Raw genomic sequence first — 27,891 nt, forward strand, 5'->3', positions numbered from 1 at the left:
CCTCACATATATATAGGACTTTGGGGGGTGGCCTATGGTCGGGCGTGGTTGGGGAGGGGAGCTGTCTTGTGGGGCTCCTTTGCTCCTGCCGTGCCACTGACCTGTTGCCCCCCAATTTTAATCGCAGAGTAGACACTTAGAGTTTGGGGCGGGGGCTGGTCAGGTGAGGAACCCTCCGAGCGGCAGCTGTCCCCCAATTTTAATTGCATCATTAGCTATCATCCACATACACCCCATATACATGCACACAGATACACCCCGCAGGGACACAGAGACCAGCTTTTCGTAGCTGTCCTCTTTTATTTTATTTTATTTATTATTTTTTTAATTGCATTATAGACACAATCATACCTTATCACATACACGGGTGGGGCGGGCTGGATTGGGGTGCCTCATGCACCGCGGCGCCTGCCCGCCAGGGTCGGCGGTGTGGCCGGGGGCCTGGCTGTCGCGGTGGCTCGCCCGGGGTGGCCTGGCCTGTGGGATGCCTATGTCTGGTTCGCCTGCCCTTCCCTGGGGTGGCCCTCTGGGGCCTGTTGATGCCGGGGCTTGCGCCGGGGGGGGCGGCTTGCAGTGCTTCCCCTGGACTGACACGTGCTGCGGGCGCCTCTGCGCTCTTGGGGCGGGTTCGGCGGTCTCCGGGGAGCGGTGCCGGTGCTGCGGGTGGCCCGTGTGCCGCCGCGGCGGCTGGTGGTTGCTGCGCTGTGGCGGCTGCTGGGGCACCGGGCCGGCTGGTGGGTTGGGGCTTGGTCATGCTTGCGGGTACTGTGGGCCTGGGTGGCGGGGTGGGGGTGGGGGCGGGTGCCCTGGGGCCGGGCTCGCTGGGGGGGTTGTGCTCTGCCGGCCGCTTGGGCGTTTGTCGCCGTTGCGCTTTGTGCTCTGCTGGGCCGCTGTCTGTGTCCTCGCCTCCCCCGGTCTGTCTGCGGGCTTGTCGGGGGTGGGGCTCCGGTGCGCGGGTGGTGCACTGTCGGCTCTGGTGGCATGTGGCTGGTCTGGCTTCTGGTGGTTTGTGGGGTCCGTCGGCTGGTCTGCTGCTGGTCTCGCCTTCTCGGCTCTGGTGCTTGGCCTCCCTGCGGCTTGGGGTGCGGTGCTCCCGCTCCCTCTTGGGGATTTGCTGGCCCGCGGGTGTCGGTTGTCGCTGTGTGGTGGTTTGCCTGGCTGCTCGCCTGTTTTCCCGCCCGCCTGCTCAGTTTCCCGCTTTCCTCCTCGCTGGCTCCCCTGTCTGCCTTGCTGGCGGCGTCCTACCGTTGGGAGGGTGTGGCCTGGTGTCTTCCTGCTCCCCGGCGGTCCGCGCTCTCCGTGCCTGGGTTCTGGATTGTATGTCTGGGACCCCGGCTCCGCTGCTCCTTGGGTTACCAAGGAGCATAATTGTGGGGGGGGGGCATACAGGGGTTTGCTCCGTGGGGTCGGGTGCTGGGTGATACATCTCTGCCGCCCGTGCCTCCGCCGGGTGGGTGGAGGGTGTGCCTCCTGCATCCCTGGGCGGGGCGGCCCTGTGTCGGGGGTCGGGCGGGGGTTGGCCCGGGATGGGGGTGGCGGGGGGCGAGGATTGGCGCTTCCGGCACGGGCGGGCTTCTTTCTGGTTGTGGAGGCGTCTCTGGGCCTGCCGGTTTGTGGCCCCCGGTACTCGTCTGCCTTTGTGGAGTGTGATCTCTCGCTGGTCTCAGGGGTTGGCAGTCTTCCGGCCCGCCGGCGCCCTGTCCTTGGCTGGCATTACCTCTCTTCGGCCCCTTGCTGGTCTTCCCAGGGGGGAGGGCTCTCTGGGCTGGCTCTTGAGGCACTGATCTTTGTGCTGCCTGCCCCTGTGGGCCTGGTGGCCTTCTGACCGCGGGGGCTCGTTCTGGCTATTTGGGGCGGGGCTCTCTGGGAGGTGGAAGGTGGCCCCTTACCTTTCATGCATTCTCAGTGACAATTACACGCCCACACATTCTTGCACCTTTATTTATATATATATATATATATACAGTCAAACCTGTCTTAGCGGCCACCTTTATAGAAGGGCCAACTGCCTATAGCAGCCACTGAAAAATCCCCCCCAGCAAATTTACATGTTATAGACCCTGTGTATAGCAGTCACCTGTCCAACGCAGCCAGCAGCCACCCATTTTGTCTCCCTTGGTCAATATCTGACCTGCATATAGCGGCCAAATTACCGACTCAAGTAGAAGCTTCATGCACGAAAAAGTTTTGTTTTTCAATCAATGAAGCCGTCGTGTGTAGACTTTAATTACTGAGTCCTAGCTCAGTCACAATCATTCACAAGATCCACACAAACTGTCAGTTGTTCCACATAAAAAAGCCGTCTTCTTTTGAGCTTGCTATTTCTTGGTCAAACATGTAACTTTAGGAGCATTTGCACCAAAACATTACCGCAAAGTATGCTGGGAACAGGACATGGTCCCAGCGACGCTACAATAAAAAAAAAACATATGCGAAACATATGCGAGCATGCATGTGGCAGCGGGAGCAAAACTGAGTTCGGTTGTACTTAACTGAAGTATTTTATCAGTCATCAGTTATTATTAAGCTTCTAGCTTTCTTTTAGTAAGTAAAAACCTTGGCTATGATTGCACTACATTGTCATGTAGACCTACAAAGTACACTTGGAAGAACAAGAGGTGAATAAATGTATTGCAACTGATGTGAAACTGATGAGGGGTAGGATTAAATAAGCTTTGCTTCTTCCTACTCCTTTTTGGACATGCAAAATTGTGACGTGCTACTGTTTGACTCATGCATGTTCAGGATTAAAACCATGAACCATGATAATAACAAGCCTAGTAGTGCTGTACAACTTTTATCAGCAGTCTGCAGTGCCATCTACTGGTCAACATTATTATTATTATTTTTTTCCCTTTTTTCCCTTTTTTTTCCTCTACTGGTCAACATTCAAACTGGACGCCAACCTGTCTATAGAGGCCACCTGTCTATAGCGGCCACTTTTGCAGACTCCCTCTAGTGGCCGCTATAGACAAGTTTGACTGTGTGTGTGTATATATATATATATATATATATATATATATAAAGTCTTCCCCACATACAGAGATACCTGTACATATGCACACTCACAGTACATACTGTACGTACTTCCCCACATTACTCACTGAGTTAACCAGGGTGTTATTATATGTTGTTGGTTTTATTACAGCGACGGTGATATCAGCAGTATGACTATAGTTTTCTTTTTTTTACAATGATGTGCATTACAGTAATTATCATTCAGTTCACTATCATGGATAATCATTTCATGACTACTATTATGTGTGACTGTTTCAATGCAGTATTGTCATTGTGATCACTATCATAGTTCATCATTTCATGACTACTATGTGTGATTGTCATTGACAGCGTTGTCATTGTGGTTGTTGATATTGTTTTGTCCTTTGTCCTTATGTCCTTGTTCGTCTTTATAGTTGTCACAGACATTTATTTGCTGATGTCGTTCTGTATGTTTCTGTTGTTCTGTTCTTGTTGTCACAATTGTTGTTGTTGCTGCTGTTGTCCTTGTCTCTTGTCTTTTTTTTTTTTGCCCCCTCCCCCACCCCCACCCCCACCCCCACCACCACCACCACCACCAAACGGCATGATTCATTCATTACGATATTTTTGAAAAACGGTGATAGTGAAGCCGCAAAATTCAAAGCGCGAAGATCACTTGTACGCTGTTTGGAGAAAAGACCACAATCACCTGAGCAGGAGTCAAAGTGCATTTATGTTTACGTCACACTGCTTTGGTCAAGTGAGGCTCTGCCCTCCTGCCTTTTGGCCTAACGGCAGTGTACAGTAGAGGCAACGTAAGCCTGAGATCAGGCAGAAAGAGAAAACATGAAGTTCTTAGTAGAAAGTCAAGCTGGCTTGAAAACGCTCTTGGGACCCTCTGCTGCGTCTGACCAGAAGTCCTGGTGGTCCTGATACCATTGGACTAAAATAACACACACCAGACAGGCGGATGGGTATTAGTGACCTGACTGTGTTCAGCCTTTGTGTGTGTGTGTGTGTGTGTGTGTGTGTGTGTGTGTGTGTGTGTGTGTGTGTGTGTGTGTGTGTGTGTGTGTGCGCGCGCGCGTGTCGTACCAGTTTGTCTAATGCCATCAGACCAAGACACTTTGGCTCTCCAACCCAGCTGCTGCAGCTTCTCACATGTGATAGGGTAGCGGAGGTCCACCTTCGGCCTGCAGAGAATTGGACAGGAACTTGATGCGTTAGTGATTGTCCTTTTAAAGTCAGGGGTAAATAATAAACAACTACCCTAACTCCAAACGCATAACGTTAGATTGAGATGTTCTTTTTTTGGACGGGTTGGGGAAAAAAAAAGTTGCGTCCATACTGTGCCGGATTAGTAAATAGTTGCACAAATCACCGAGTAACGATGTAATACACGAGGCACACCTACGTGTGGCGCTGTGAACAAACACGCGGGCGGAACCACGAAGAAGAAAGACACACGTCCTTCGTCTTCCCGCTTTTAGACTTAACGAGAAGTGGAATTACTTCTGCAAGTCATTGTGGCGTATAAGACAACAAAATATGAGAACGTCGACTTGGGTGAGTTCTGTCCATTGAAATATTCAGATATTATGTTGGCTTATCGTCACCGTAGACGTAGATCGACGCCGCATGGAGCGCTGAGCCGTAAGTCAACGTCGCCGCCATATTGGATGTGTCAAGGCGGTGCTGTAAATGAATACAAGTTATTGTACTTACGTTCATAAAGCGTCTTTCTACACAATACTTAAGTTAATTCCTCTCGTTTATACATTCACACACGCACGATTATACGTGGGGAACAGTTAGGCACTTTGGTGAAAGTATAATCTATATGCGTCTGTGTAGGCTCTCAGTCGTACAGTTGTCGTCCAACGAGGGAAAGGCTTCTTGAGACGTCATCTGTACTTCTGTGAAGAAGGTGTCGGACGTTTCGCTCCTCATCCAAAGAGCTTCGTCAGCGAACTAACAAGTGCTGGTAGCCTAGGTCTTAAATACAGTAAGAATTCTTAAAGTATTTAAGGCCTAGGCTAATCTATATGCCGCAGCCAAGTGGGAGTTGCTAAAATCCGCCCTCACCTGTCAGGCACAAACTCAAGCCAGTCGTTCAACTCGGCATCTGGCACGCTCTTTACCTTAAACACAAACACACACACAGCTGGATGTATTGTAATTCTGTTCTGTTTTATTCACTCGGCTGCGTGGCGTTCTTGTCAACTCACCATCTTTACAAGTTCCTTGGCCAGTTGCACGATGGCAATCTCACTGTCTGCCCCCACGTTGTAAACTTCTCCCACCGTTCCTTTCTCCAGAAGCAGCAGGAAGGCGTTCACCGCATCGCCAACAAACAGGAAGTGGCGGGATTTTGGTCGGGTTCCCTGAATGGTGCTGCGGCAGACGGGAAACGAGTGCGACAAACTGCAAGGCAAAGGAGGCTTTTGAAAATAAAATGCCTACCATTTCTTGTTCATGTGCAAAAGGGTGAGGAACCTGGGAATGACCTGGAAGTAGGAAAAAAAACACATGATATACAAGACAATGGATGTCTCCCATGATGTGAGTACAGTGTTCCCTCAGGGAATAGCTTCCCAAAATAGCCCGCAATAAGTGAAACCCGCAAAGTAGCCAACGTAGCAACAAGGCTGCGACAGGTGAAGCGCGATGGAGCGAGGGAACACTGTAACGCCCTGTTCACCCACAAATCACCTTCTCAATGTATTGATGTGGCCCGTAGATGTTGTTGCTCCTGGTGATGATGACAGGAAACTGAATGGAGCAAACAAGCTGGATAAAGAAAAGGCTTTTACACTTCATATAAAGGCCACCTCTTCTGTGTACCTTATATTTGTCCCAGTAGGATCTGACCAGGAACTCAGCAGCCGCCTTTGTGGCAGCATATGGGTTTGAAGGCCTCACTGGACTGTCCTCATCAAACACCTGCAAAAACACAAACCAGTGAATCCACCCCATATTCAGCTGACCCCCCCCCAAAAGCCTCAAATCCACCAAACCTCATCCAGACCGGGTCCGTACACTTCATCCGTGCTGGCGTAGATGAAGCACTGAGGCCGGTGGTGGGCGTGATGGGCTGCAGCCAGCACAACTCTGGTTCCGTTGAAGTTCACGTGCTGGAAGTCGGACGGGCTCCGGAAGGATGAGTCTGGGGGGGCGGGGAGAAACAACACGGTTGCACAGAATTGTTGTGGCTGCCAAAGGGGTGTGGGGTCAAGGCTCCTTGCTGCTCACCGACGTGCGTTTTGGCAGCCAAGTGAAAGACGACGTCAACGTTTTCTGTGTTGAAGATGTGGTTCACCTGCTGGGAGCTACACACGTCTCCCTGTCACACAAATATGATATTATTATTGTTACAGGAAGAAAACCCACCTTCCAAGCCCAGTAATAGATTCAATTCAAGCAGGGGTGCCGTAAAGGGGGGGAAGTTAGGACAATTCCAAAAAAATAGGTACAAACCAAAATATAATTTTGCTATCTGGGTTGAGATATTTTTTTTCCAAATAAATGATCAAAAACAATCTGTTTTTACCCGTTTTGGGGAGCATTGGCCACAAAGTAAACATCCAGATTGGATGATTACCAACGTATGTTTTTAAAAAAAAATGTTATCGTTCGATTCATGGATTACCGTGGCAGGCCCAGGGCCCAGAATTCCCAGCGGCACCCCTGGATTCAAGCAAGGCATTACCTTGATGAAAGTGTAGTTGGCTCTGTTTTCAATGCTCTCCAGACTCCTGCGGCTGCAGCAGTAATCCAGCTGCAAGAAATCACTATTCATAACTCTTGAAGCAGTTTAAGATCATTTTATTCTATTATGAAATCTTACGTTGTCAAAGTTAATAATTCTCCAATCAGGGTGTCTTTGGACCAGTGAGCACACAAGGTGGGAGCCACTGTTGGGACAGGAGAACATACAACGTGTAGCTATGCAATCCCATTGGTTTGTCATTTTGAGGATTATATGAGGCGAACTCACATGAATCCTGATCCTCCAGTCACCAAAACAGTTCTCTTAAAGTCCATCAGTCCACCGCGGCACCGTTCATTCACACCATTGTCTTCTGCATTTATAAGAATGTTTGTATTACGTTATATGTTGGTTTTACTTACAACTTCCTGGTTCTGTCCCGATGTTGCTGTTAAGTTTTGGTTCTTCTGTACAGTAAACGTTACGGTCCGTGCGACAGTAGCCAATTGTTTACGGTAGTGTTGACACGTTGAAAAAAGGCGGAACAGTGTCATGAAAGTAGGACCGCCTTCGTCGCTCCGATTGGCTGAAAAAGGGTAGCGATGACGTCCGATTGCGTGATTGGGTGGATTTTAAATCGCTCAAGCTGTCCTCTTTGCCTATTGGGCAAGGCAACAAAACAAAGTTCGCTAATGTACCTAGGAAACAACGTCGCTTCCGACATTGTGTTTCAAAGTAAATTTTTAATGCCGCCAGCAAGGTTTGCGGTTACCTGCCAGTCCGTTAATGCCACGTTCATGTTTATACATTTTGCTTTAATGTCAAGTCACTGCCGATTTTTTATGTCACAAAATGCCCAATTAAAACGTTTTTGAATATTTTAAAGTCATAATCTCTTGACTTCCGCTCTGTATCGGTGTAAAGCGTGTAACTTCACTAAGCAGGGATGTCTCCTGGTTTCGTGGCTCATTGAAGTGATGAGCTAACATTGAAGTGATGAGCTAGCATTCATCGGCTTAGAACGCCACGATTCGTCTGTTTAAAATGTCATATTTATTGCCCGCTGTTATAGCGGCAGCACTCCTCGCTTCGCAGGCTTTGGGGAAAACTGTAAGGGGACTTTTTCAGAGCGAAGTCGCGAGACTGCATAAAGGCCAATTTATCACTCAATTTATGTATCGAGGTAACGTAGTTCCGTGTTTGTTTTCCATTGAAGTCATTAGCATAACTATCATTTCCATCGCTGTTTGTCTTTTAAAAATGACAGCTAGAAATGATAGTATTTGCGTTAGATCCTCTTTTACAACAGCTTAACACAAATTTAACCATTAACTATCGTATTTAATTTTGTGTAATGGAAAATTCAAATATTTCCCCTGTCAGGTGATGCGGGTTTGGTGGTCTGTCAGCTGGACAACCCCTCCTTAGCTGCGGAGAAGGAGTCCAGACTGCTGCTGTATCCAGTTGAGGAGCAGGACTGGGACAACCTCAGCTGCTCTGAAATACTCACCAGAGCCCAGTTCACCAGTAAGAAAAAAGTTTGCAGCAATGCATAACAAGGTTAATGCATGCTGGATAATGTGAACGATGTGTTTCTGCTCCTCGTGCTTCAGTATCTCTCGGTCAAGAAGAACACAACCAGACCATCCCTCATCAGTCGTCCCCGACAGTGTGGAAGGCTCTTTATGCTGACAGATACACGTGTCAGGTAATAAGACTGATGATGTGCAGTTATGACTCATTAACACTTCACTTTCTGATCTTTGTCCAGGTGACTTCAGCGATTCCCTCTCATGGTGACCTCAGATTTACTGTCCTGCTGCTGAATTCCGATTCTGCAGGAAACCCTCTGGAGCACTTCAGTGCAGAGGAGGCAGGTCAGATATCCTGAATGTTCACTCAAGTTGCGAACAATTACCGAATTGCAAGAGTAATTGTGGCTGTGTGAAATGTCTGCACTGGGGTTTCTTCTTCAGGTCTCCACACTTTTTACTTCCTCCTGCTGCTGGCATACTTTCTGGCTTCTTGCATCTACATTAAGCCTCTGTACCAGGCTCTGAGGAAAGGCGGTCCCATGCACGCAGTCCTGAAGGTGTTGACCACCGCTTTGACCTTGCAGGGCTGCTCCACCTTCTGCAACTACATTCACATGGCCAGGTAAGAGAAGACAATCCTCTAAGATACATGTGTCCGCCGCATCGTTTAATGCGGCCTGCAAAAGCTAATGCGGGTCAAAAAGACACGTATTTTTTAATTATGTTACAATTTTTACATTATTTATATAAGATCTGGACAGCGCACATGAATGAACATATACGTATAGTACTTTATTAATCCCACAGCAGGGAATACACGTTATGTAAATATGTCAGATTCTAGCCAAAGGCTAATTTCCATGTGTTGTCCCTGGACATGTTGCTGTTAAGCACATTATGACACCGTTAAAACGCATTAAGACGCTATAAAGATAATAAGAAACTTAAAACTGAGTTAGTTACACAAGACCCTCCCTACACAGCATCGTTAGCTGACGTTTGAAGGCAGCAAAGCGAGAGGAATCTTTTAAGCTAACTGGCCAAACAGCTAAACGTTGCTGCCTTTGAAGGAGAGGACATTTTGTCCGAAAGTAGTTTTTCTCTGTGATACGTGACGATCACCTCTGGATATGGCCCCCGTGGCCCGAGATAGAGAGGACCTGTTTTTGATGAACTCAGTGAGTGGCGGAGGAGCATTTCTAAATTTCATGAGATTTTTGAAGCCAAGTAGTTTGGATTTAGACAAGATTTGAAAATGATGGTAAGATCTGGGCTTTTTGTCTGAATACTTTCAGGGCTCTTTTATGTATTGACCCCATCTCTTTGAGCGTTGGAACACCGGCGAGGACCGACGAGTCATACAGTAACTTACAGTATATGTGAAAAATATTATACTGTGAAGGAAAACTTAATAGCAGCTTGGTCAGTCAAAGAGGTCCTTGTTTGTGCAATTGTTGCTTCCTTGTGATTTTGGCACTTGTCAGATTCACTGCATCATCAGCATATAATTGTATGTCCACTTGCTTGCAGATTTCAGGGAGGTTATTGATATACAAACAAAACAGTATGGGCCCCAGGGTGGATCCTTGAGGGACCCCTACATCACAGTTCATAAGGGATGATCGCACCCCCCCTAGCCGCAGTGCACTGTTTTCTGTCAAATGAGATTCAATCCGATTAATAGCTTGGCTTGAAAAATTAAAATGTGTCAGCTTAGATAAGAGAACCTTGTGATTCACAGAGTCTAAAGCTTTTCGCAGATTCAAAGCGCCAGCACTGCTTTTTGTATCAAGATATCCTTTTACTTTTTATCAACGAACATAGTTATGGCACACTCGGTTGAATGGTTTGCTCGAAAACCAAGCATGTTCAAGATTCAAGAGTTTTATTGTCATATGCATAGTAAAACTGGCAGTTATACCATGCAATGAAATTCTTATTCTGTTCATTCTCCCAAGAAAAGAAAGAAAACACAAGAAAATGAATAAGAACATAAGATACATAAATACCAATAAATTAAGCAACAACAACAGAAGAGACATTAATACAAATAAATAAATAAATAAATAAATAAAGTGCTATGAGTGTGTGCGTGTGTTGCGTGCGGCGTGTGTGAGTGCTTCGTTGAGAAGCCTGATGGCCTGTGGGTAAAAGCTGTTTGCCAGCCTTGTGGTCCTGGACTTCAAACTCCTGTAGCGTCTGCCTGACGGTAGGAGTGTGAATAATGAGTGTTGTGGATGTGTGCTGTCCTTGATCAGGTTGTGTGTTCTTCGTAGGACTCTAGTTTTATAAATGTCTTGCAGTGAGGAGAGGGCTGCCCCAACAATCTGTCTGTCCTGAGTCGAGATGTCGGCTCAACTACTGAGCAACCCATTTTTCAAGAACTTTGGAAAAGATGCTCAAAATACTAATTGGCCTGTAATTGTAATTATGAAGCCATTTCTAAAGCTTTGGGACTCCAGCCAACCACAGTGAGAGCCATTATCCACAAATGGCCAAAACATGGAACAGTGGTGAACCTTCCCAGGAGTGGCCGGCCAACCAAAATGACCCCAAGAGCGCAGCCACTACTCATCCGAGAGGTCACAAAAGACCCCACAAAAACATCCAAAGAACTGCAGGTCTCACTTGCCTCAGTTAAGGTCAGTGTTCATGACTCCACCATAAGAAAGACACTGGGCAAAAACGGCCTGCATGGCAGAGTTCCAAGACCAAAACCACTGCTGAACAAAAACAACATTAAGGCTCATCTCCATTTTTCCAGAAAACATCTTGATGATCCCCAAGACCTTTGGGAAAATACTCTGTGATCTGACGAGACAAAAGTTGAACTTTTTGGAAGGTGTGTCCCATTACATCTGGCGTAAAAGTAACGCCGCATTTCAGAAAAAGAGCATCATAGCAACAGTAAAATATGGTGGTGGTAGTGTGATGGTCTTCAGGACCTGGAAGACTTGCTGTGATAAATGGAAGCATGAATTCTGCTGAAGGAGAATGTCCGGCCATCTGTTGGTGACCTGAAGCTGAAAGCAACTTGGGTTTTGCAGCAGGACAATGATCCAAAACACACCAGCAAGTCCACCTCTGAATGGCTGAAGACGTTGGAGTGGCCTAGTCCAAGTCCTGACCTGAATCCTATAGAGATGCTGTGGCATGACCTTAAAAAGGAAAAGCCTCCAATGTGGCTGAATGACAACAAGTCTGCAAAATTCCTCCCCAGCGCTGGAAGAGACTCATTGCAAGTTATCACAAACGCTTGATTGCAGTTGTTGCTGCTAAGGGGGGCCCAACCACTTATTAGCTTTAGGGGGCCATCACTTTTTCACACAGGACCATGTAGCTTTGGATTTGTTTTCTCCCTTAATAATAAAATAATTCATTTAAAAACTGCATTTTGTGTTGAGTTGTGTTGTCATTGACTAATATTTACATTTGTTTGATGATCTGAAACATTTAAGTGGGACAAACATGCAAAGTAATAAGGAATCAGAAAGGGGGCAAACACTTTTTTACACCAATGTGTATTATTTATTTTAATTAAGAGTTAAAAAAAAATATTAAATAGAACAGAATTCTAAAAATCAATCAAAAACACGCTTAATCTTTCTTGCTAAATGTGTTTGTTCTGTCAGAGTTGACAGAAAATTTGTGCTGCATGCAATTGAATTTTTTTCTGTTGTCAAATCCCATTTAAAATTAATTTATACAATTTTTGCTTGGCACCTTGAGTTTTTATTTCAATGTAAATTTGTTGGTAAAACAATACAAAATGAAATTGATACTAATCAAATGTGCAATAATAATAATAATCGTAAGTTGGTTTTACATTTCCAGTAGATGGTTTCACAGTTCCAGGTGGCCCTCGGAGGGTAATCATAACTGTGATGTGGCCAAGTGAGATTCCCCTGCTCTAAGATAATGAAATGACCAACTTCTCTACGTATTTACTCTTGTGCTCTGCAGGTACTCCAGAGACGGCATTGGTATTCCACTGATGGGCAGCCTGGCTGAGTGTACGTACCTTCACAAATGATTGCACATCCGCTTGTAAAGACACGTCAAGGGACTGTTTTGGCTTGTTGTCCCCATGCAGTTTGGGATATGGTGGCTCAGGTTTCAATGCTCTACACGTTATTGAGTCTGTCTGTGAGCTGGACGCTGAGTCGAGGTCGGAAACCTCAGTCACGACCTTTGCAGTGGGAACAGTCGCCAGCGTCCACGGCTGTTGCAGTCGGTGGAGTCGTAACGCAGGTACGCACCCTTTTGTGCGAGTGTCTGTGTGAGATGCTCACACCTGTCACTTTTAGGCCGTGCTGCTCCTCTGGGAGCAGTTGTCTGCATCGGAGAGTCAACACCACAGCTACCACAGCCATCAGAATCTGGCGGGTATGCTCCTCATGGCCCTGAGGGTGACGCTGGCCCTCCTGCTGGCCTCTGTTCTTTACCAGATCATCTCCACTGAGAGGAGCACCCTCAAGAGAGACTTCTACCTCTGCTTTGCCAAGGTTAGTGCTGGTCAAATCCACCAAAAAGTATGTCCCAACACTCGTGCGGTTTCTCCACAGGGATGCTTCCTGTGGTTCCTGTGTCATCCCGTCCTTGTCCTCACGTCCGCCATCTTCAATGAGCACCAGAGGGACAAGGTAAGCCAGCATTTTAGCATTACTTGCATTGGGAAATGATTGTCCTCCAACGTTCTGCTTTGTGTTTTGTATAGGTGGTCACCATCGGGGTAATTCTGTGTCAGTCCATCTCCATGGTGATCCTCTACCAGCTCTTCCTGTCTCGTTCCCTCTACTGGGAAGTCTCCTCTCTCTCCTCTGTGTCGCTGCCCCTCACTATGTCCAGGACCAACCAGAGGGGGCGCTACTGACCATGCGCTTTGGCTATGGTACTTCTCATGGGTACGTGGGCTCAACAAGAGGCCAACAAGACAGGAGGTGTCCCACTGCCAGGAACGCACGTCATTTGCTGGTTCTGGAACAGTCTGCCTGTTGCGACTCCAGGGAAACAAAGACAGAACCACAGAGGAGGAACACAAATTATTAGGGACCAATAAGAACAGAAAATGGAAGGACTGACGCGTCAGTCTAGCTATATTTGTTTTCATATGTATTTATATACGTGTGTAAAGGTTAAGCTTAATAAACAGACAACACACAGACTCTTTGGATGTGGCAAACTCCAACTCCAACTCCAATAGATTTTTAGCAGACAGACACACACCATGCTCGCTCTGGCAAACAGGAAACCACTTTGCCCTGGGAGGGACTGAATGGACTCCTGTCCAGACCATTCCCACCCTGTGAACTCTCAACTGCGTTTTCTACTCAAATGCCTAGCCTGGCTTCTCGAACTCTACTCAACATCAAAATCTGGAGAAGGTCCACCATGGTAGCCTTGCTGGAGCCAAGTAAGCCAGCAGAGGACTCGAAAAGCTATCGGCCGGTCTCTCTCATCTGCATGCTGTACAAGATCCTTGAATAGCTCCTACTGGCCAGAATCTACCCGGCCTTTGACTCCCAACCTCAGAAGAACAGACTGGATTTGTAATCTACTACAAGTAATCTAGATAACCAATGACCTGAAGACCGGCTTTGAGAAAGGACACAGGGCGACTTGATTCTGAAGCTCTTAAAGACCAGATTCATTGCCAGTACCCTTGCCAACCGCAGCTTCATTCTTAAGAGGTGATGGTCAGTGTCGTTGCCGAAGACGCTTGCGAAATGGGGTACCGCAAAGCTCTGTGATGGCACTCATGCTAGTCGAGGTCTACATCAGTGACCTACAAAGCACAGTTTCATGTAACCATGGCCCTACACACAGACAAGAAAGAGCTGGGTGAATGCCAAGCAGAGGCATGGTGGACACGGATCTCATTGCAAGATACCTGAGAACATGGAGACCTAAGTTGTTTACCTCTTGGACAATGGAGTACCTCTACCATGCAATACCCGACCAACCTACCTGAGAGTGAAGCTGGACTGACAACTGACATCCAAGCATCACAATGAAGCCCTGAGAACCTAAAGTCTCAGTACACAACAATTGCTTGTGTCACTGGCAGGCACAACTTGGGCAGCCAAAACAGCCACACTCAGGACAGGGCCATTGGCCTTTGTGTGCAGCGCTGCTGAATATGCTAGTCAGGCATGGTGCCGCGGCTTCCACATCAACAAGCTGGATCACACCCTCAACGACACCATGAGGATGATCACCAGGTGCCTCAGGCCGACACTCACAGACCTGCTATCAACCCTTGCAAGCATAGCTAGCTCCCCCAGAACTCTGTAGAGAAGAGCTCACTGACGTCTTGGCCCAGAAGGACGCCAACCATTCTTTCTGTCAAGTTGTAGAAAAATGGGTGAAACTCAGAGTAGAACCGCTGCTCCTCCGCATTAAGAGGAGTCAGATGAGGTGGCTTGGCTGTCTGGTCAGGATGACGTCCTGAAATCCTGCCCCAGCCTCGGAGTATAAGACTTAGTGAAGCCGAAGCTGGCTTGAATAATAGGCTAGCTGCTGTTTCTTACACGAGAGAGACGCTAATGAATGGATTTACAGGGAGAGGCAATGGGCGTGAACGTCACATTGATGTGGGATGAATGACTGTTGGAAAGTCATTTCTGAGTAAGAGCCTACTAAAATGTGAATTTATTAGCTGGCGATGTACGAACTGTAATATTTGTTGCAGTAGACCTGTTTTTGTGAGCGCATCTTCATTGGCGGATGGTCATTAACCTCAGACTTTGAAGTTATTTACGGTTGCAAATGTATCACATAAAATTATATCTCCACTTCAGTCATGCCCTGATGTTTGTTTCTGTTAAAGATTGCTGGGTTGATGTACATTGAAAAAATCCTCTACTGTGTTATGGATATTGCTGGTGTTTTATGCTCCTGTGGATATACGTCACCCAAAATAAATTATTTTAAGGTAACATACTGACCATTCTGAGTATACAGACATTACCCCCCCCCTTCCCTCCTGTTGCAGAAAAAAATCAATGCTTTTTACCCCACAATTACAAAGCAAGTGCAGAATTTTAGTATTCAAAAGAAAAACGACAAGTATCACATGTAATCACAATAATAAACGTGTGTTAGATGAATTTCTGAGAGTTTTGCACATTAACATAATAAAACCAATCCAATGCAGTCAATATAAACTAAGCTATCTGAACAGAACATCCACATCTTAGCTTTGTCTTACAGGTGACAAAGCAAATCAGCGCAATACGTAATTAATATATTTTATTTAGAATGTATTCATTTTATTTTTTGTATAAAAAATGAGCTGATACCTCTGCATTGGATAGGGAAACTCCAATCAGGCTCCTTTTAGTGAAGGAGCCAAAAGAAGCAGCTCTCTAGAAAAAGCCGCAATTTCCATCACTACTAAATGGTAGTTGGGGTGAGTAAGTGAACGAGTTCAGGCGGACGAGTACCCGCGAGTACAGAATCAGTAAAAACTTGCAAGTTTTGAACGCCTCGTTCATGACTCTCAAGGTTACCACACTACAAGTCCCATAATGCATCACACTGCTACACCCCGTTGAAGTTGGACGGATCTCTTGTAACTCGCCATTTAGGTCTCAGTAAGAAGGTAATAAGGAACTTTATGGATTATATCATTAGCGATAGCATCTGTATCGGTTCTCGTTGTTTTTTATTGACTTTGATGAACTTTTTTGCAACTTCTGTTAGCATTTAGCACTGATAAGCACATCCTTGTCATACACTGGACCCACGTGGTGTTTGTGTGCAACACGGATTGCGTGCGTCCACTGTCAGTCTGCAGGCTGAACGCAGAGAAGACGCTCGTGCCTACTGACCCGGGCTCCGACTAATTCCCGCATCAGAAAAACCCTCAGGTTGGTGTGACCACGATGCTAAAATGTACTATGTAAGCTAAAGTAAATGCTGTAGCCACTTCATTTTAGGGGTATTTGCGCAAAACCAAACCACTCGTTCGCTTGTAATCACTTCTTTATTCTTAAATGTGGTTTAATACAATAGACTAAAGTGACGTTCATTGTAAAATAGCGCATGCACTTTCATTTTTGCTCTGGGGTGTCACCAGGCAACATGCACCGTTTCAATCAGCTCACTTAGTGATGAACGCTTCATCTTTTTTTCGCCAATATGTGGGGATGTGGCCTCGGTTGAACTGCTGTTTGACTCTAAGGTAAAGAGTGTAGTCGGTGCACACTTTTGTGTCACATAAAGCCAGGAATTGTGGCTGATGGAGACAAATCGCATCAGTCTAATCAGAGCGTTCCACTGATGAGATCACATGCTGGCAAACAAACGTCACGAGGCTTGTCAGTTGGTGCTCCTTGTCATTTGCTTTCTCCTTCACTCTGAAAGAATCAGCTCAGCGTTGTAAAACATCAGCACATCCTACCTAATATGCTACAGTATGTTGACAGGCGTCCACAGATACTCTCTGATTTGTGTTTTCAACCTGCCTGATTGGACCCGTGTAAGTGCGGCAATAAAAGATAATAAAAGACTGCGGCTGTCAGAAAAGGTCAGCGCTTCCGACCTTTTCTTGCAGGCCCCGGTTTGAGCCATTAGGCAAAATTGAGTTTGAAAGGTCACGCTGGGGTCATTTATTCCTAGGTGCCATGGCTGAAAAAGTTCTGGTGGTCGGCGGTGGCGGGCGGGAGCATGCTCTGGCCTGGAAGTTGGCCCAGTCGCCGCACGTTCAGCAAGTCCTGGTGGCTCCCGGCAACGCAGGGACGGCAAAGTGTGGCAAGATCAGCAACTCGGGTAAATGCAGAGCATGCGAGTGTGTGTTTGTGTTCGCGGAGGCTGGAATTTGACACAAGACATTCCCCCCCACTCTGTATTAAAAAGTAGACCGACGCATGTGAAACCTGTCAAGTGCATGCCAAAGAGACAGGGGGCGCTATAACCAACAGTAATGCTTAGACATGTCATAACAAATTTTGCTAGTTGATAATTGTGCTACAAATTATCATTGACATTTGATGTTATCGGCAATATTTTTTTAGACATTTTTTTTTCATTAATTACTTTAAGGAGAGGTGTAATTCACATTTGAACCACTAGATGGTACTCGAGTATAGCGCACGGTGTACTTGTGTGCGACATTAACTTGACACAGAAGTTGCCTGTATGTATGTTTTTGCAATGTAGCAACACTCGCCCCTATATGCGACAGTCAGAAGGCTAAGCTAAAAACCCGAAAAATAATTGAATTCATTGGACGAGATGACCAGCCCGGGTTTGTCGACTGCTCTCTCATTTGGACCCCACCTAGCTTGTGCTACCTGGAAGTCCCGCTCGGGCTCCACCAATGTACTCTCACAGTCAAAGTCTCCTTAAAGAAGGCGTCTCATCCTGTGTAAGTTTCACATGTGATATATGTTCTCTTCAAAAAAGTAAGTCAAATATGTTTTGCCTAAATGAAGAACATGCAAACTCCACACAGAGATGCCCAAGCGGAGATTCAAACCCAGGTCTTCCCGATCTCCTGACTGTGTGGCCAACATGCTAACCAATTGGCCACCGTGCGGTCCAATAGCACTCATCATAAATAAACAGTCATGTTCACTATGCACCCCAGTTGAGACCAACATTGGTGGGTGTTTCACCTCTCTCGGGAGCTTTTTATGATGTACATTTTCACTTCCACGGTGATGGCTTTTCTTTTCCTTGGTGCATGTTCACCATGTTCACTCGGACATGGGAGAAGTTCAGAGAAGCCATGGAGAACAACTTTCGGATGGCTTCGAAGAGATTCTGGACCCGCTTCCGCCGTCTCAGGAGAGGGAAGCAGTGCACAGTCAACCACAGTATGGTGGGGATGGTCTGCTGCTGACCTTGACTCAAGATTGGTGGAAAGAATAGTTCGAAGACCTCCTCAATCCCACCAACACGTCTTTCAATGAGGAAGCAGTGCCTGGGGATTCCATGGTGGGCTCTCCTATCTCTTGTCAAAAAGCCCCCCAGTGGCAGGGCCCCGCGGTGGATAAGATCCTCCCGGAGTTCTTTGAGGCCTTGAATGCTGTGTGCGTGTCTTGGTTGACACGACTCTGCAGCATTGTGTGGACATCCGGGGCAGCGCCTCTGGATTGGCAGACCAGGGTGGGACCGGAGGGTGTGTTCCAACTATCATGGGATCATACTCCTCAGCCTTCCTGGTAAGGTCTAGCCAGGGGTTCTGGAGAGGAGGATTTGCCGGATCGTTGAATCTCAGATTCAGGAGGAGCAGTGTGGTTTTTGTCCTGGTCGTGGTACTGTGGACCAGCTCTACACTCTTGGCAGGGTTCTTGAGGGTGCATGGGAGTTTGCCTAACCAGTCTACATGTGTTTTGTGGACTTGGAGAAGGCATTCGACCGTGTTCCTCGAGAAATTCTGTGGGGTGTGCTCGGGGAGTATGGGGTCTCGAACCAGCTAATTCAGGCTGTTTGTTCCTTGTATGACCGATGTAAGATTGGTTCGCATTGCCGACAGTAAGTCGGACCAGTTTCCAGTGAGGGTTGGACTCCGCCAGGGTTTCTCTTTGTCACCGATTGTGTTTATTATGGACAGAATTTGTAGGCGCAGTCAGGGCGTTGAGGGGGTCCAGTTTGGTGGATGCAGGATTAGGTCTCTGCTTTTTGCAGATAATGTGGTCCTGCTGGCTTCATCGAGCTGTAACCTTCAACTCTCACCGGATGGGTTTGCAACAGAATGTGAATCGGCTGGGATGAGAATCAGCACCTCCATGTTCGTTTGTCACCCGGAAAAGGGTGGAGTGGCATCTCCGGGTCGGGGATGAGATCCTGCCCCAAGTGGAGGAGTTTAAATACATCAGGGTCTTATTCACAAGCGAGGGAAGGATGGAACGCGAGATCGACCGGCTGATTGGTGCAGCGTCTGCAGTGATGCAGATTCCGCATCGGACCGTTGCGGTGAAGCGGAAACACTCAATTTACCGGTCGATCTACTTACTCTCACCTATGGTCATGAACTTTGGGTAGTGACTGAAAGGACAAGATGGCGGGTACAAGCGACCGAAATGTGTTTTCTCTGTCAGGTGGCGGGGCTCTCCCTTAGAGACAAGGTGAGGAGCACTTTCATTTGGGAGAAACTCGGAGTAGAACCGCTGCTCCTCCACATTGAGAGGAGCCAGATGAGGTGGCTCGGGCACCTGGTCAGGATGCTTCCTGGGGAGGTTTGACCGGTAGCAGGCCTCGGGGTAGACCCAGGACACATTTTAGAGACTATGTCTCTCAACTGGCATGAGAAAGCCTTGGGATCTGCTGGGAGGGGCAGGATGAAGTGTCCGGGGAGTGGAAAGTCTGGCCACCCCAGTTTATGTTGACCTTTTGTGAAGCTGCTCCTAAAGTTGACTTTTATAGTCTGTGTTCTCAAAATATGTGTGGACCAAAGGAAAACTTCATATGGCCATGTCCTGAACAAAGAAGTGATCAAGCTCTCCTTCTCGCCACAGAGGTATCTGTGAGCAACCACGCCATATTGGCTCAGTTCTGTAAGGACCACCATGTGGGGCTGGTGGTGGTTGGACCAGAGGTTCCTCTGGCAGCTGGTAAGTTCACAACTCTGCTCAAACCTTATTTTTTTCTGTTGCCATCAGCCTTTTCATTACCTTTGCCCTCTCTGGCAGGTATGGTGGACGACCTGACAGCGGCAGGAGTGCCATGTTTTGGCCCATCTGCCAAAGCCGCTCAGTTGGAGGCTAGCAAGAGCTTCTCCAAGGCCTTCATGGAGCGTCACGGCATCCCCACAGCCCGCTACGGCTCCTTCACCAACGCGGAGGAGGCTTGCAACTACATCCGCACGTCAGTACAGTAGCACCTCACATACCCAATTTCGGTTCCCGGAAAGTTTGATAATCTCCGTATTTGGTCTGTCAGGGCTGACTTCCCAGCGCTGGTTGTGAAGGCCAGTGGCTTGGCAGCGGGTAAAGGAGTTATCGTGGCACAAGACCAGGAGGAGGCCTGTCGGGCTGTGATGGACATCATGAAGGTGGGTTGGCTTGATGTGTGAGGAGCTGAATTGTTCTAATTACCTCCGCCAAGCGCAAATCAAGGCACAAAAATTCACACGTTTCTGTAAAACTGCTATTACCTACTACAACTTCTCAACTTCTCAGCTCATTTCAACATCAACTCGGTCAACAAAGTCAGGACATTCATGCTATTAGCTCAAAAATTCCCACATTTTTTCAATTGGAACACAAAATGCCTTTGATCTAAAGAGTTTTAGCTACTTCCCCAACATCAAAGCATTCAACTAATTAAGGACATTCATGCGATTTGTCACATACCAAGAATTTACACTTTTCTTGACCGTCCCATTTTTTTTGACTGCATAATGCCTTTGATCTAAAGAGTTTACTTCCACATTTCTCAACTGATTCGGACTGTTCCAAAGTCAACTCATTTGGGACATTTAGCTTTCTCGGTACATTGCACCATCATGCTAGGTGTTAGCATGCTAACGTTAGCACGTTATCATTGCTAGCATGCTAATATTAGCATAGTAACATTTTTAGCCATTTTCATAGCTAGACACATGTATAAACAGTTGGCATTATTATGCTGCATGTTAGCATTGGTAACATGTTAACATTAGCATAGTAGCACCATTTTCAGACATTTATATAAACACATACCACTATTATGCTAGGTACCATGTTAGCATTGTTAGCATGCTAACAGCATAACAGCATTTCTAGCAGTTTTCATAGGTTGACACATATATAAACACTTAGCACTATTATGCTAGGTGTTAGCATAATAGCATTTTTAACAATTTTCAAAGGTATACTATTGTATAAACACTTAGCCCTATCATGCTAGGTGTTAGCATGCTAACATTAGCATGTATGGCGCTTGGCAGATGTCTGCGCTCTGAGTTTTCTAGTTTTTCTATTTTTCACCTCTGTTTCACAGGACCGAGCATTTGGTTCTGCAGGCGACACGGTGGTGGTGGAGGAGCTTCTAGAAGGCGAGGAAGTATCTGTGAGTCCACATCAATACGTTAAAACCGGAAGAACCCGGACTGGTTTAACCTCTGCACTTGTCGCAGTGTCTGTGCTTCAGCGATGGCTCCTCGGTGGCGTCGATGCCTCCGGCCCAGGATCACAAACGGTTGCAAGATGGTGATCAGGGTCCAAACACGGGAGGCATGGGAGCCTACTGCCCCACGCCTCAGGTAAGTGCACATGGTGTTTCAAGAAAATCTCCCACCAGAGCGTAGATGTGAGAGCTGCTTCCTCTTTACGTGGTGGAGGTGAGCGACGAGCTGCTGCTGCACATCCGAGAGTCCGTGCTTCAGAAGACCGTGGATGGGATGAAGCAAGAGGGAACTCCTTATGTTGGTGAGTGAGGAGATGATTCACTGCTTGCGGGCCGCGGTCAATGTCGTCATGTGACTCTCCAGGCGTCCTGTATGCCGGCCTGATGTTAACCCAGGAGGGACCCAAAGTCCTGGAGTTCAACTGTCGCTTCGGAGACCCCGAGTGCCAGGTGCTGCTGCCCTTGCTGAAGAGCGACTTGTACGAGATCATCTTGAGCACCATGAATGGCAAGCTGGCCTGCAGCGCCCCCGAGTGGCACCGGGACAAATCCGCAGTGACGGTCGTGATGGCAAGCGGCGGCTACCCGGGCGCCTACAGCAAAGGACAGGCCATCACAGGTGACCAATGTGCGGCGTGGGGGCCATTTGTGGCCCGCAGCTGTTATTTATGCTACACATTCTAAAAATATCATTTAACAAGAAAGCTAAAACAGCAAAAATGGGAAAATCTGCAAGGATGAAGTCAAAATATTAGGAGAAAAAAACATTGTGATCTAACGAGACAAGAATAATTATTTATAAACTGATAATATTGTGAAGGAAATAATCTCATTTTAGTAATATGGAAAACAAACAAAGCAATGAATCCACTGAAATTTGCAGAAAAAGTTATGTTACCAGAAGAATGATGGGAATAAAGTCACAATTGCAAGAATGACGAAATACTTGGAAATGGAAAAAACCCAACTGCAATTTGATGACATTAAAGTCGCAATTTTTCCAGAATAAACTTGTAATGATGTCATCGTAGCAACCGAGTTGAAATATTCAAGAAAAAAGGTTATCTTTGAAAGAAGTCCCACGAGAAACAAAACCAAAGTTGTCATTTTTGGAAAAGATCTGTTTTTAAAAATGATATGATGGGAATAAAGTCAGAATATTACAAGAAGGAAAAAAACGCAGCAAAAATGTGGGGGGAAAAAACCATTGAGTATGTGGCCATCCCTGGTGTATAGTGACCCCCTCCCTGACTGCTATCTACCACCCCACCCCTTCCTCGCCAGGTCTGTCTCAGGTGGAGGACGCGGGGATTCAGGTGTTCCATGCAGGTACGGGGCTGAAGGACGGACAAGTGGTGTCGAGCGGCGGGCGCGTCCTGACGGTCACCGCGGTCAGGCCTTCCCTGCAGGCGGCGCTGCAGGCGGCCAATCACGGAGTGGCGGCCGTGGGTTTCCCGGGTGCCGTGTACCGCCGTGACATTGGTCACCGCGCCATTGCCCACCTGAAGCAACGCAGGTGTGTTTGAATGTGGCCAAACGCGTTCCATTTTCCAAGTTGTCACTGGTGTTTCTTTCAGAAATAAACAAAGGGTGGAGATTTCCTGTGTCTTTGTTACCTCCGCCAAGCACAAGCGCAGCGCGGAGGTTACGCTTTTGCCGTCTGTCCGTTTGTGTTCAAAATAACTCAAAGTGCTGAATGGATTTGGATGAAATTTTCAGGAACTGTTGGAAATGGGATAGAGAAGAACTGATCAAATTTTGGGGGTGAGCCAAAATTCAAAATTTTCCCCAAATTCACCCAACGAACTATTACTGCTACTACTGCCACATTTCTCAACCGATTCAGACCGTTCCAAAGTCAAAATTCTCAACTTCTTCAGGACATTTAGCCTTCTTGGTACATTGCACTACCATGCTAGGTGTTATCATGCTAACGTTAGAATGCTAGCATGCTAAAATTAACACACTAGCATTTTTAGCTATTTTCATGGGTAGACGCATGTAAACACTTAGCACTATCATGCTAGGTGTTAGCCTGCAAATGTTATCACGTTAGCACTGCTAGCATGTTAACATTAGCATAGCATTTTTAACCATTTTCATAGCTAGGCACATATATAAACACTTAGCACTATTATGTTATGTTAGGATACTTGCGTTTTCAGCTATTTTCATGGGTAGACGCATATAAACACCACTATTATGCTAGGCGCTAGCATGCTAACAATAGCAATCTAAATATGTAGATAAAATAAATGTAGGAGTAATATTTATGGTCTTTTCTTGACCCATGAATGTCCGTGTGATTGCATCTGACGTTGAAAGTGGCATATTTCATGTCACGAGGTGTGCTGTCTTTCTGAAGTCAACATTGGGTGTTGTGACCCTGTCCCTGACAGAGGCCTGACCTATAAGGACAGCGGTGTGGACATTGCCGCAGGCAACAGGCTGGTGGATCTTATCAAGCCCCTGGCCAGGGCGACTTCCCGCCCGGGTAACTCCTTATGTTTAAAGCTGCTGTTTAAATCTGCAGAAAATATTAGCCTCCGTGTGTGTCTTTCCAGGATGTCATGCAGAGCTGGGAGGCTTTGCTGGACTTTTTGACCTGAAAGCTGCAGGATTCATTGACCCGATTCTGGTATCTGGAACTGATGGTGTTGGGACCAAGCTGAAGGTCTGTTGGAGGTCATTCTTATTGCTGCTGCTTGTTAATAAAAGGGAAGCCGCCTCCCACCTGTGGTCGGTTGGATGGATGTTGAATAAAACCTTTTGGTTTTGTGCAGATCGCCCAGGCGTGCGGGCAGCACGGCAGCTTGGGCCAAGACCTCGTCGCCATGTGCGTCAACGACGTCCTGGCTCAGGGAGCGGAGCCGCTTTTCTTCCTCGATTACTTCTCCTGCGGAAGCCTGGATGTGAACGTGGCCGCCGCCGTGGTCGCCGGGATCGCCAAAGCGTGCGAGGTCGCTGGCTGTGCTCTGCTGGGTGAGTGGAGAAGCAGCCCGTCAAGCTGGCGGCCATATTGAACCCCCCACCTACGTGGACGTCCAGGTGGAGAGACGGCGGAAATGCCTGGCGTCTACGCCCCAGGGGAGTACGATCTAGCCGGGTTCTGCGTGGGAGCAGTAGAACGTTGCGCCGTGCTGCCTCGGCTGGCGGACATCACCGAGGGAGACCTGCTGATCGGGGTGGCGTCCTCTGGTATCCATAGCAACGGCTTCAGCCTGGTCCGCAAGGTCCTGGAACGGGCAAATCTAAGCTACAGCTCCCCGGCACCCTTCGGCCAACCGGGGCAGACTGTTGGTGAGTACGGACCCGATGAGTCCAACGCATGAAGCATCTGGCAGGACGTCTGCCTCACCGTCCCAACGGCCCGCAGGGGAGGTTTTGCTGACACCAACAAAGATCTACAGTCGCCCGCTCCTTCCGATCTTGCGCAGCGGTGCCGTAAAAGCCTACGCCCACGTCACCGGGGGAGGACTTCTGGAAAACATTCCTCGAGTTTTGCCCCGAGAGCTCGCAGTCGATTTAGGTGAGGTCCTGCACCTTCTTTCTAATCTACGTCACACAAGTCTACATGCTTGCTGTGGCTGGAAGTCACATAGACACTGTAGGACGGGGGGGCTCACAGTGCGGCCCGGGAGCCATTCGCACACCCCAAAAAAACCCTGCAGAAATGGAAAAATCGGCAGTGTTTTTCCAGGAATGAAGTCCAAATATGACGAAAAAAGTTGTAATCTACCGAAAGTCATTTTACAAGAATAACAATGCAATATGTTGAGGAAAAATGTCATTTTGGTAGCAATTTTATTTAATCAATGGCGCCGTATTAGAAATAAAGTCCAAATTACGAGAAAAATAATTACAAAAGAAAGTTAAAATAGTTGCATAATTAATTCCAATAAAAAATAAATGGAAGAAAGTGCTGTATTTTTACGAGCGCAAGCCAAAATATCGAGAGAAAGAAGTCGTATCGTAACGAGCTTGTCATTTTAGCAGCGTCAGTTTTAAATATTTAAGAGAACTTGTTTTTTTAAGTTATAATGTGAGAAACAAAGAAAAATTTTGGAAAATCAAGTTGAAATATTTGGAAAATATTTAAACTCTTTGGAAAAATTTAAACTCCTGCTGACCGTTTAAAAAACGGTGCTGCTCGCAGTCAGTGAGGAAACGGGGGCTCTTTTATTCAGCAGGAACCAATCACGAGCTATCGGCGCACTCACGCTCAACCCATTGGAAATTGCAGGAGGGTCAGTATGTGCGACAGTGTGACAACATAACAGTCTGACTCACGGTGTCGGCTTACAAACACTAAACTCGTCACACAGCGACTTAACACTCACAAGCTATACCTGAGAAATATACCAAACATGTACCAATACGAGTTTTCCCATAAGGCATTGCGTCTGAGCAACACATTCATTGGGGCGCTGCAATGACGTCAGCTTCCCTCTGGTGGATGGAGACAGCATTGCAGCACCAGCCACCATTTTCTGTGCTGCTGGTCCTCCAATGAAATGCTTTGCTCAAACGTAACGCATTTTCTATTTTAAACTTGCACTGGCACGTTTGTGTATTTATTAGGGTCACCTTTTGAGTGTTAAGTCGCTGTGTGATGAGTTTAGTGTTCCTTGTGAGATAAATGCTGCGAGTCAGACTGCAATTTCCAATGGGTTGACGAGCTCGTGTGTTTTTTCACAGCTCGTGATTGGCTCTCGTAACAGACGGTAAACGGGAATAAACAAAGCTGAGATGCCCTTTTTGTCTTGAAACGCGTACCGTATAACTTGTTAGCATATCGGAATGTGTTGCGTTCCAAAATATCAAAGCAGCCCTCGCATGCTTTCATTTTCCTTGCAGATGCGTCTCGTTGGAGCATCCCGCCGGTGTTTTCCTGGCTCCAGAAAGAGGGCGGACTGAGCGAGGACGAAATGAGCCGTACCTTCAACTGCGGCCTGGGCGCCGTGCTCGTGGTCGCCCCCATGGAGGCTCAGAGGGTCTTGCGGCAGCTGCAGGCCCACGAGGAGGCCTGGATTGTGGGAGCGCTCGCTCACAGGCAGCCTGGTGAGTCCACCTGTCATCGGGAAAGAGGGACGTCCGGTGATATCGGCCGATATCAGTGTCGATAACGACGCGAGGGGGGGTCAGGCATCCTTGAACACATCGAACGTTCTCATGCTAAATATATCACGCATCCCTGGTTTTGATAACGGGACCCTGCTGCTGCAGGTACCCAGTCTGTGCTGGTCCGCAACCTCAAACGCAGCCTTCTGAACGGTGGTCCAGCCCCCACCAACGCCAGTTGCCTCGGTGACGTCAGCACGCCGCACAAGAGGACCAAAGTGGGCGTTCTCATATCAGGCACAGGTTTGTTTCGTGTTTCATCGATTGGCTTCATCGAGTCCGTAGATGACAACTCGTGGCTTTGCGTGGTCCTCCAGGTACCAACCTGCAGGCACTGATCGAGCAGGCCAAGCGTCCGTCCAGCTGCGCAGAGATCGTGGTGGTCATCTCCAACAAGCCTGGCGTTCAGGGCCTCAAAAGAGCAGCGCTGGCTGGCATCCAGACGCGGGTACTCAGGAGAAGGTTTGGACTACCCGAGTTTATGATTAGAGGTTGATACTGTTTTTGTTTGGGGGGGCATCAATCTAGGTGGTGGACCACAAGCTCTATGGGAGCCGAGCAGAGTTTGACAGCACCATCGACCGCGTTCTTGAAGAATTTGGGGTGGAGCTGGTGTGCCTGGCTGGATTCATGCGGATCCTCACCGGAGCTTTTGTCAAGAAATGGAGCAGTGAGTTGAAGTACGGACGTCACCAGAAACCACAGCTAACATTCCCATCTCATTTCAGGTAAGCTCCTGAATGTCCACCCGTCTCTGCTGCCCTCCTTTAAGGGCGTCAATGCCCAGAAGCAAGCTCTCCAGGCCGGCGTGCGGGTCAGCGGCTGCACGGTCCACTTTGTTGCCGTAAGTCTGCCGCGTCGTCATCTCAACACACGCCTGACCGTCGAAGCCGAGCTGACTGGGCTCGTTTGTCCGTCAGGAGGAGGTGGATGCGGGGGCCATCATCGTGCAGGAGGCGGTACCGGTGCTGAGCAGCGACACCGAAGAAAGTCTGTCCGACAGAATCAAAGAGGCCGAGCACAGGGCCTTCCCTGCGGCCATGGAGCTGGTAGCCGGCGGCGCGGTGCAGCTGAGCGAGGATGGACGAGTCACCTGGAGGTCATGTTAGTCCTTCGCACTCGTGCGGCCTAGCGTGACACCATAGCTACGACATTCCTCATATGCATGAATGCTGATTGTTTATGCACAGTAAACCAACCTTTAACGTCCTACAGATGTTTCTCTCTGATGGTCGTGTGAGAGAATTAGAGCTGCGCCGTCAGCTGTCACGTGCACGCAGGTGGAGTGCACGGTTCGAATCGGACGCCGGTGCAGTTTGTTGTCCGTCTTTTGGCGCCTTCTCCTGCCTCTGCATTAAACTTCACTTCTTTTTTAAGGTCCCAGATTGCATTTGTTCCCTGAGTTGACATTTAAGTCTTGGTGGGGGTTCTTGTGCCCTGTGCCCCCCCGATGATGAATAACACAGAAGTATAAAAAGTTCATTTTATTTA

General features: G+C 47.6%; 3 protein-coding genes across 8 annotated transcripts; 2 read left to right on the forward strand and 1 right to left on the reverse strand.

Moving 5' to 3' along the window:
- Window positions 1-3,564: 3,564 nt before the first annotated feature.
- On the reverse strand, window positions 3,565-7,211 carry LOC129170540 (dTDP-D-glucose 4,6-dehydratase-like). The gene is made up of 12 exons (XM_054758321.1): window positions 6,977-7,211; window positions 6,827-6,893; window positions 6,689-6,757; window positions 6,232-6,322; window positions 5,997-6,145; window positions 5,824-5,922; window positions 5,692-5,751; window positions 5,443-5,486; window positions 5,208-5,373; window positions 5,065-5,120; window positions 4,075-4,172; window positions 3,565-3,922 (listed from the first exon to the last, which is right to left on the reverse strand). The coding sequence occupies exons 1-12, from the start codon at window positions 7,021-7,023 to the stop codon at window positions 3,846-3,848; spliced, it is 1,023 nt and encodes a 340-aa protein (XP_054614296.1). The 5' UTR covers window positions 7,024-7,211; the 3' UTR covers window positions 3,565-3,845.
- Window positions 7,212-7,625: 414 nt separating this feature from the next.
- Window positions 7,626-15,156, forward strand: gpr180 (G protein-coupled receptor 180). Of its 4 annotated transcripts, XM_054797789.1 has the most exons (10): window positions 7,626-7,871; window positions 8,072-8,215; window positions 8,302-8,396; window positions 8,460-8,565; window positions 8,665-8,845; window positions 12,187-12,236; window positions 12,317-12,474; window positions 12,531-12,728; window positions 12,789-12,866; window positions 12,941-15,156. In XM_054797789.1, the coding sequence occupies exons 1-10, from the start codon at window positions 7,733-7,735 to the stop codon at window positions 13,094-13,096; spliced, it is 1,305 nt and encodes a 434-aa protein (XP_054653764.1). In that variant the 5' UTR covers window positions 7,626-7,732; the 3' UTR covers window positions 13,097-15,156. The 4 variants fall into 4 exon arrangements, with proteins under 4 accessions (XP_054653764.1, XP_054653762.1, XP_054653763.1 ...); XM_054797787.1 differs by having other exon boundaries at window positions 8,302-8,565; XM_054797788.1 differs by having other exon boundaries at window positions 12,531-12,866.
- A 588-nt stretch (window positions 15,157-15,744) lies between these two features.
- gart (phosphoribosylglycinamide formyltransferase) lies at window positions 15,745-27,780 on the forward strand. 3 transcript variants are annotated; one of them, XM_054793097.1, is made up of 23 exons: window positions 15,745-15,826; window positions 15,928-16,094; window positions 16,846-16,995; window positions 19,689-19,784; window positions 19,863-20,037; window positions 20,113-20,224; window positions 21,154-21,222; window positions 21,290-21,415; window positions 21,494-21,581; window positions 21,644-21,898; window positions 22,564-22,795; window positions 23,679-23,773; window positions 23,844-23,953; window positions 24,063-24,261; window positions 24,328-24,579; window positions 24,656-24,808; window positions 26,137-26,340; window positions 26,506-26,643; window positions 26,718-26,848; window positions 26,929-27,070; window positions 27,129-27,244; window positions 27,321-27,499; window positions 27,616-27,780. In XM_054793097.1, the coding sequence occupies exons 3-23, from the start codon at window positions 16,851-16,853 to the stop codon at window positions 27,638-27,640; spliced, it is 3,042 nt and encodes a 1,013-aa protein (XP_054649072.1). In that variant the 5' UTR covers window positions 15,745-15,826; window positions 15,928-16,094; window positions 16,846-16,850; the 3' UTR covers window positions 27,641-27,780. The 3 variants fall into 3 exon arrangements, with proteins under 3 accessions (XP_054649072.1, XP_054649087.1, XP_054649079.1); XM_054793104.1 differs by lacking the exon at window positions 15,928-16,094 and having other exon boundaries at window positions 15,755-15,826; XM_054793112.1 differs by lacking the exons at window positions 26,718-26,848; window positions 26,929-27,070; window positions 27,129-27,244; window positions 27,321-27,499; window positions 27,616-27,780 and having other exon boundaries at window positions 26,137-26,419; window positions 26,506-26,627.
- Window positions 27,781-27,891: the final 111 nt, after the last annotated feature.

Source organism: Dunckerocampus dactyliophorus, chromosome 1 (assembly GCF_027744805.1).
Source record: "Dunckerocampus dactyliophorus isolate RoL2022-P2 chromosome 1, RoL_Ddac_1.1, whole genome shotgun sequence".
In the NCBI taxonomy this organism is placed as follows: domain Eukaryota; kingdom Metazoa; phylum Chordata; class Actinopteri; order Syngnathiformes; family Syngnathidae; genus Dunckerocampus; species Dunckerocampus dactyliophorus.